Source organism: Sinocyclocheilus rhinocerous, unplaced genomic scaffold (genome assembly GCF_001515625.1).
Source record: "Sinocyclocheilus rhinocerous isolate Xijiao unplaced genomic scaffold, SAMN03320098_v1.1 scaffold1523, whole genome shotgun sequence".
NCBI classification, from domain to species: domain Eukaryota; kingdom Metazoa; phylum Chordata; class Actinopteri; order Cypriniformes; family Cyprinidae; genus Sinocyclocheilus; species Sinocyclocheilus rhinocerous.
This window is the reverse complement of record NW_015641012.1, coordinates 560,375-569,553: the sequence shown is the minus strand read 5'-3', so window position 1 is coordinate 569,553 and position 9,179 is coordinate 560,375. Positions and strand designations below refer to the sequence as shown.

Sequence of the window (9,179 nt, the reverse complement as noted above, 5' to 3'; positions counted from 1 at the left end):
TTTTTTTTAATTCACTGCACAAACCAATGGCCGTGCAGTTACACTGCGTTATTAAAAAGGCTTCAGTATTCAGAGAAAAAGGAGTTTTCCCCATTGTGTCTTCGCAGATGCAGTACTCGTTCCCGTATCTCAGGGAACCGAGTACTTTTTCATAGACAAAAAAAAAATATTGTTTAGGGCAAGTTATTTATTTTTCATTGGCTCAAGTTATAAAATATGGATGTGAACCATTACCCTAATTTTTTTTAATTGGATGAATGAAAAAACATTTTCAGTACACATTTAGGGCAGAAATATTAAGAAGATGAAGAAAATAATCAGAACAAACGCAACAGGGTTTTAGTGCCCTAGGTGTTTGGACCATTACAAAAGGAAAACTGTATAACCCCAACTTAGGTTTTGCTTGGTATTCTGTAGCTCTCTCTCTCACCAACAGATGTCTTCGTTGACCGCTGATTTTGAGACTCAGTGATGGGTGTGGGGGTGGCACAAGCAGCCTGTGCTTATATCCTGAATCGGGCTCTATACTCTGTCCATAATCATGTAGGCTGCTTTCAGACAGGAGCCAGACTCATCCTCACACAGATCTCAGACCGTATGAGGAGTAGGGATGGCCGGGGGACGCAGAGGACTGGTGGCCCCTCAGAACACTTTTCTGGAGAATATAGTCCGTCGCTCTAATGGTGAGAAAAGCCTTTCACAATTTCTTACTGGTGTAATAATTTATTCTGCAACATTACTGTCAACTCACTCCACATGCTTTAGCTGTGCTTTTGGAGTTTATCATAATCACATTTATAATCGTTCAGTTCTCTGGGTTTCATAAATCAGTTTATACTGTTGTATTACAATGATTTATTTCATATCTTTTATATGGCATTTCATGCATTAAATGATCTGTTCATGGAGACTACTGTGCTTCTGTATGTATATATATATACATTATAGTATATATATATATATATATATATTACGTTTTATAAATAATTATGTACCAATGTTATATAGTTATATATTACATGGCATATATATTTGTATGCAGTTTTAAGATTTAGGGTTGATTAATTTCGGAATAAAGAAAAAGTCAGAATCCTTTCAACAAGTTTTTTGAAAAGGTGCTTGTTCTTGCTGTAACTCACTTTTTCCTTTCAACTTTTCAGTTTGGACATTTTCTCATAGACAGACAGGTATATACTAGCTGATGTTTTAATGTGATTCAGTCCCATCCATCCCTATGTGGTTCTGCTTCTGTTCATCATTGTTTGCTTAAACATCTGTAGTTTTTAGATATAGATCAGTAGAAGTGATTTCTGTTATCTCTTAATTCATTCTCTGCATATTATGTCATTTATGTGTTCAGTTTTCTTGTAGTTTCTTATAGAGATCTATGCTCTACACTAAAGACTGATAATGCTGTAAAAAGATAAGCTACTTCTATAATCATGCCTGCTGGTGAAATCACATTATAGGGCAAAAACATCACTTTTTTTTACCCTGGGTTAAAATAATTCTGTTTGATCTTGCTTTACACTGTTCATACAGTCCTTGGTAGATTTCACACTGTACACTTGTAAACCCTATTACTTATTAAACCCTATTATTATTCTAATTAGCAACAGAATTGATTGTTGAATCGGTTTCAATAATATCTTTATAATGCCAGTAAAAAAAAAAAAAAAAAAAAAAGAACTGTCTGTCGCTGTTCATTTTTTCTCATGTCTTGAAACTAAACACTAAATGAAACATTGTGGCTATAGAAGCCCATGACTATTTAATTAGTTTGTTTATGATTGGCTGTATGTTGGTAAACAACAACATATAGCTCTGGATTGTTTCATTTTTCACTGTATTTGGTGACGCAGTTCGGGCGTCAAATTTAGGGTTATGAAATGTTGTTAAAATCAGAGTTTAAGGTGCTCTAAACAATTATTAAAAAAGAAGAAAAAACTAATTAGATATCATAGGTATTCTAAGAAAGTGGTTCCAAAATGTTTTTTATCAGCCATATAGACAAATTATTACATACCATATATTTTCTTGTTTAATGAATTGTCCAATGTCAATGGCTTTATAAATATTTAAAAGGGCTGTTCACACTGGACATGTAGTATTTAAAAAAATCAGGATTACAACAAAATTGAATGGACATTTTCAAAATCAAGTCAAATAAAATGTAGGGTTGGTAAACCCTCTGGAAAAGACTTTCTCAGAAGCTCTCAGAAATACTCACTGTTTGACTGGTTTCCCTTCAGCGCTGATAATGATGGAAATACCGTATGTCAATATAATATAACTTTCTGCTACCTGTCATCAGAGCTCAGAATAATTGATAGCTGAAGGGTTTGGGACGGTGCACTTCTTGTGGTGCCATCAGCCAATCAGCATGGTCATGACTGTCATGATGTCAGTTTTTCTTACTTGTATCAGAATTAAGTCTTGAGACACCTTTTATTATTGCTGAAACAACATATTCTAATCACAGTATGAAAAAAAACTTTTTTCATTACTTCCTGGCAGACACCAATTTTGTTTTGGGGAATGCCCAAATTGTGGATTGGCCTATTGTCTACAGCAATGACGGATTCTGCAAGCTGTCTGGATACCATCGTGCTGAAGTCATGCAGAAGAGCAGCACATGCAGGTTCATCCCTGTTTTTCTTGTTTATAATTAAACTGTACCTATGTTATATCAGTGTCAATTAACAAATCAGGACCCCTAAACCATGTAAAGCAGACTCATTGCATCCTCAAGCTATTAAATCATTGATTTGCTGGTGTCTACCATATGAAAAGGCAACATGGCTCACAGCTTGAGTTTTTGGGGCAGTATTGTTATAGAGATTGTTGGTTATGTATGCCTCTCTATCCTTCTCTCAGCTTCATGTATGGGGAACTCACTGACAAAGAAACCTGCGAGAAAGTCCGCCAGACCTTTGAGAACTACGAGATGAACTCCTTTGAAATACTCATGTACAAGAAGAACAGTGAGTTGATTTGCAGTAATTTGAAAAAGGGTCATGCTTATCACATCTATCAAGTGATTAAAAAATTGCTGATATTGCAGGGATGCCAGTGTGGTTCTTCGTCAAAATTGCTCCCATCCGAAACGAACAGGACAAAGTTGTCCTTTTCCTCTGTACCTTCAGTGATATCACTGCATTCAAGCAGCCTATTGAAGATGACTCATCTAAAGGTTTGATTCGACACATTTCACATCACCCCAGATGTTTCATTCCATGTAAATTGCATCAGGATAGTGAAAGTTGTTCTCTGAGTTTGGCGGATTTATTCAGGAAGTTGTTTCCACTGCTGGAATGTACACTCTCAGAAAAAAAAGAGGTACAAAAGCTATCACTGAGGTGGCACCTTTTCAAAAGGTAAACCTTTATACCTAAAGGGTCCATATTGGTACCTTAAAGGTACATATTAGTACCTAAAGTGTATAGAACCTAAATGTTACAAAAGAAACCTCCATTATATAATGCTGATTTAATAAACACTCTTTACATTTCACCTTTATTTCTCTCTATTAATTAAGGCTGGGGTAAGTTTGCTCGTCTGACACGAGCGTTGACCAGCAGCCGTGGTGTTTTACAGCAGCTGGCTCCGACTGTCCACAAGGGCGAGAATGTCCACAAGCACTCCCGTCTGGCCGAGGTAAATATAGGTGTTTGTGATTGCTGCTGTGAATGTGTGTGTGGCTACATGTGTGTCTATTTGTTCAAGCACTTTCATCAAAGGAGCACTCTATCCATTTATACCTGAGCACTCTTGGCCAAGAGTGTGTGCTCAAATCCCAAAAGCCCCTCTGCTGTCCTGAGATAAATCTCCAACATGTGCGGCTGCTGTTCACATAACACACTCCACATGAACGTCCCCCCTTAGTTTCTACATTGGCTCCAAAACCCTCTCTGAGCACATTCTGATTCTGACAAAACAGCGGATAACATCATAATGGTTTGATAAGAAGATACAGCCTCCTATGTTTGTAGCGAGTCAAGTGCTCAGTTACAGTATGTGGCAGTGAATGTGGCAAGATCGTAGGTTTTATCCCAAGGGAACTATAGGAATCCTTCTGTGTAGCTGCTGGACTGATCGTGACTTGCATGAGGAATGCTTATGAAGCAGCTGTGCTTTAGTTACAGAGTAACAAGACATACTGTTACATGTTGTTTACATGTATGCATAATGCCGTATTGCCTACCATACTACTATTATTACCTACTGCATACTACAAGACAAATGATAGTGGCTCTGCACACTAGAATCTGGGGTGAATTCACAAAACCACTGCACCACTTCTGCATGCAGTAATTCAACACAAAACTAAAAGTATACTCTAGTTTTGAAGCAAACGCTTAGTGGATCCATACAGTTGAACACATCTTTTCACAGTATACTTCATTTGATAGCATGCATGAAAACAGGCACTCGACACATGTACACTGGGAAGTGTTATCTTTGTTCTGTTTCTGTGCTATTTATCTTCATAGATATCCCAGTAAAGTACACCAGATCATGTTAGTCTGCTGTAACCTCCATGACCTAGCAAGATGAACGCCCAATAGAAAATGTTGTTTTTTTCACATCAGAACGATATTGGTAATCATGTTTTACAGCAATGTTAATACCAGTTTTAATGAGTTGTTGAGTCATCAGTGTCCCAGTGTTCAAGATTGCTGATTTGCGGCATAGGGAACTAAGGATTGGAATGAGACACAGCATTAGTGAATTCCCCACTCAGTTTCTTGTTTAGGTTTTTTTCAGTGTGCTGAACTCGGTGTGACAAGATTATTCTCATTGCCAACTGTATCTGTGTTCTCAAAATTATCTTCTCATGCATACTCACATTCTGAGTATGCATAAGTCATAAGTCTCATTCTTCATCTTCTTCAGTTTTATGTTTTTATTAGATTTTAAGAAAGTCTTCATTTGGGACAAGGATTGAACACATTATATACACAAAAGGTGTTTGAAAAGTAGCAAAAATAATGATGATCTCATAGTAAAAGCTGTAATGTGTCCTTCATACCTGTTAGTTTTAATAAAAATCAACCCCTGGGACATATAAATGCTCATAGCTGCACTGTTAACATTTTTAGTGTGAAATTACAGTATATTCCAGGTCAATAATTGCATTACTTTCACAGTAATTTCACAGTGGCACTTCTCTTGTATCTAACTGCACTCTCAGAAATGTCTTGTAAGCAAAGAGCATTACTGTGTTTCTACAGTGCAGATGTACTCTGAAGATTCCCATCATGCAATGCAACATGAATAAATCATGCTGTAGTTTTTTAAATTCTTGTTGGTTTTATTTGTGCTACTGAACTTGTTTTTGGTTCACTTTTAGCAGTTTGTGTTGTTGGTTTATTCTGTAATGTTGGTTTATGCTGTAAGTGTTGTTTTTATTTGTTGATTGTTATTATTGTTGTGTTTTGTGTGTCGAGTATTGATGATGTCACATCTCAGATGATGTCAGTTTCTCAGCAGACACTTCACTATTGAGAAAGATCCATCCACAAACAGTTACTGATATAAAATAAGTTATTGATTAATCTTCATTCTCAAATATTGCTAAAATAAAATCATATTTATGCTAAGAATAATTTAACTATCTTAAATCAGACAGTTAACTTTTCATATTCTAGCTTGTCATAATTTTAACAAATGTTTTCATTTGTCACACTTCTGACATGACTAGATAAGAAATTTTAATATGAATATAAAGGTCAATGAGCCCAAACTAATGAGATCACCAATCACTATTATGGTGACTTCAAAACAAGTACAGTAGTAAACAACTAAATTTCTCACAGATGCAGTTAAAGACAACTTTATAATGTGAATTCACAGTAAATCAAGAACAGTAAATGCCTGATGTTAGCATCATTCTGCTGTTCATTCACAGCCATTTGTAAGAAAATGACCAGGCATACATTGATTTCACAGTACATTTCTGAATACAGTAATTTATTGTAAAATAATACTTTTTAAGCATTTTTTTTTTTTTTTTTACAGTGCATGTTGTCATTGTCACAAATGTGTGGAAATTGTCATGTCCCATTTACTCATGGTTTCTGACAGTCTCTCTGTGTGGAAGTGCAGAAATTTGTGTTCAAATACATCAGGATGCAAATTGTTGAAAGACTAAATGCTCTCCTGCTGTCTCCACAATTTTCAGAACTTCTGTTCAGACAGTTCTCCTCTGTCTTCTTCTTATTACCCATCAGGTATTGCAGCTAGGCTGTGACATCCTCCCGCAGTACAAGCAAGAGGCTCCGAAAACACCTCCTCACATCATCCTGCACTACTGCACCTTCAAAACTACCTGGGACTGGGTGATTCTCATCCTCACTTTCTACACGGCCATCATGGTCCCCTACAATGTGTCCTTCAAGACCAAGCAAAACAACGTCACCTGGCTGGTAGTGGACAGTATTGTGGATGTGATTTTCCTGGTAGACATTGTGCTCAACTTCCACACCACCTTTGTTGGACCTGCTGGGGAGGTGATTTCAGACCCAAAGCTCATCCGGATGAACTACGTGAAGACCTGGTTCGTCATTGACCTCCTCTCCTGTCTTCCTTATGATGTCATTAACGCCTTTGAGAACGTTGACGAGGTGAGTGTTCTTTGGGAATTCTCCACTGTTTGAACACTGTCAAAAGAAATTAGCCAAAAAATGTACCCAGCTTGTCAATTGGTCAATACCCTTAAATCTACCCCTAAAAGGTACATTTTGCACTTCTTATTAATGTTTAAGTCAGAGAAGAACTGACTCCCCCGGTGTAGCCTCAGTTCTCCCAAGGTTTTGTTTTTTTGTTTACCACCAAAATCATGCATTATGTCAAGTCAAGACACTTTTATTTCTATCACACTTTATACAGTACAGTTTGTGCAGCAGCTTCACAGTATTAAAACAGGAACACATCAGAATCAATAATGAAAACTCAGCTGTAAAGCAGCTCTAAAAGACAATAGTGTCATTATTTAGCTCAAGTCAGTTAGTTCAGTGCTGCTTCAGCTCAGATAAAAAACAGAGTGAAGTTCACCAATTTGAAAGTTTTTTTTGTTTTTTTTTGTTGACTTGACAGTATTTGTTGTGCGATATGACCAAAATCTTTACCATGATATACACTATTTTTGACCAAAATGTTTACCAAAATAGTACAGTAATTTTCGACTACAGTAAGGAACGGCATCACAATATAGCATTCTACCTGAAATCAGAGACGTTAACCATTGATGTTAAAAACTGAAATTAAAACCGTATCCTGTATTTCTTAACATTGTTGTTTAAATTTGAAAAATGTTAAACCTTTTGATAGCTGGCTATTTTTTAATTAAGACAAATGATTGTATCTTCACTGATGCTTTTGGAGAATTGTTAACTCTCACTTAGAACAAAAATGACCACTATCTAAACGCCTAGTTTTGAACGCTCAGGCGTGTAATTTTTAGACTTTTTTGAGAATCAATCATATTTTCATCAACACTTTTTGAGCATCGATTAGCCTACTCTTGGTTAGAACTCAGCCCACCAACATTTAAACAGTCCTTAGTGTTTGACAGTCTATGTCACTGACTTTAGGTTTTTGGCCACTATTCTTCTTCTCTAATGAAGTCTTGCCATGCTTAAAAGCTGTTCTTAAAACACCACACAATTGGACAGCTGAAGACAGACGCTCCTGTTAAACATGCTCCCATGATTTGCTCTTTTTGGAAGCCTGACAAGTCACCCATTTCACCCATAGCTTGCACTAAACACTGCTGAATACAACTTATACTACAATTATATACAATGTTTACTAGATCTAAATCCAGAGGATCACTCACATCATTGTTATATATCATAATGTCATAACTGGCTCTATTGTAAAGCACTAAGGCATTAGAGACATATAAGTTTGACATTCTGTTTGACTTGACATATTAGTATCCGGAGTAGCAAGATACAAAGACTCACTGAAGCTATTCCCCCAGTGACAAGCTGTTGTACCCCTAAAGGATTTCCTCTGAGAGAGTAAAGTTTTGCAAGGCAACTGTGCTTAAAAAAAAAACAGGAATTTTGAAGTGGTGTCTGCAAGCCGTGTCAGTCTCAATCTTTCTGCTGAAATTGCATTATCACCTCACAGTCAGTCTTGATGGCTTTGCCTCACTGAAGCGGTGTTTTCAGGATTGATTTCATCCTAGCATGTCAAGTATTTCCCTTGGGACATCTGTGAATGAAGCTGGGAGTGATTTTCTGTGAGTAATATTGCAACATCATGCATAGATTCTACCTCAGAAAGAAACTGCCACAGGAGACACAGGCTTTACACCTTTACAATATATTATTTTGAAATATATTATAAAAAATATACAAAAATGGCAAAACATTTATTTATGTAAATATATTTCCACTGCAGTCTTACAGGAAACACCCCATTTGGCCAAAAAATAAAAAAATAAATAAAAATGTGTGGCCAAAATGTATTTAAAATATATGTTGCAAACAGTGAAGCGCAATGAAATTTATTTTTGAAATAGGAAATATATTTAGTTTCAATCTTCATATACCAAAATATATTTCTAAATGTATTTCTGGGGCAAGAAAATGCATTTTCTTGGACTGAAATATATAGAGGTCAAAATATATTTTTAAATGCTTTTAAAAAATATATATATTTATATATTTAAAATATATTTTCAAAATTAAACAAAAAATGGCGAAAATATATTGGTAGAAAATATGCCAAATGTAGGAGCCACGTAGATGAATAATTAATGTTGGAATCGAACTATGGACATTTACATTCTCTGAATACTGTAAAAAGAAATAGACTCTCATAATCTCGTTGTGTTCACTCAAACAGCTCTTTAAAGACACCAGGATGTTAGAACAGGACACTCTTGCACTGACAGCTGTATATTGTAAAATGTCTCAGTGCCCCAAACATTGCGTTTTTAAGTAGTGGAATAGTCTACTAAATAAGTAAAGCTTTTTAGAAGGCACAGTGAGTGACAGGTTGGATTTTAGGTATTAAATATCAAAGTAGCAGCTTTAATACAGATCTTTGCTACTTATTTTACTTATCAGAAGTATTATTGGGTGAAACTAAATATTCAGTGAGAAAAAAGGGTGGACTTGTTTGTATTTTTTAAAATCTGAAACTGTATTGGAAAATGAAATATA

At 35.8% G+C, this 9,179-nt stretch overlaps 1 protein-coding gene across 1 annotated transcript in view; it reads left to right on the top strand.

The window, feature by feature from the left end:
* The first annotated feature begins 610 nt into the window (after positions 1–610).
* The window catches only part of kcnh1b (potassium voltage-gated channel, subfamily H (eag-related), member 1b), a 62,507-nt gene continuing 53,938 nt past the window's right edge, over positions 611–9,179 (top strand). Inside the window, exons 1-6 of the mRNA XM_016569643.1 lie at positions 611–683; positions 2,518–2,641; positions 2,878–2,984; positions 3,065–3,193; positions 3,539–3,657; positions 6,234–6,626. Of these exons, the coding sequence (XP_016425129.1) occupies positions 611–683; positions 2,518–2,641; positions 2,878–2,984; positions 3,065–3,193; positions 3,539–3,657; positions 6,234–6,626 (945 nt within the window). The remainder of the gene's footprint in view (positions 684–2,517; positions 2,642–2,877; positions 2,985–3,064; positions 3,194–3,538; positions 3,658–6,233; positions 6,627–9,179) is intronic.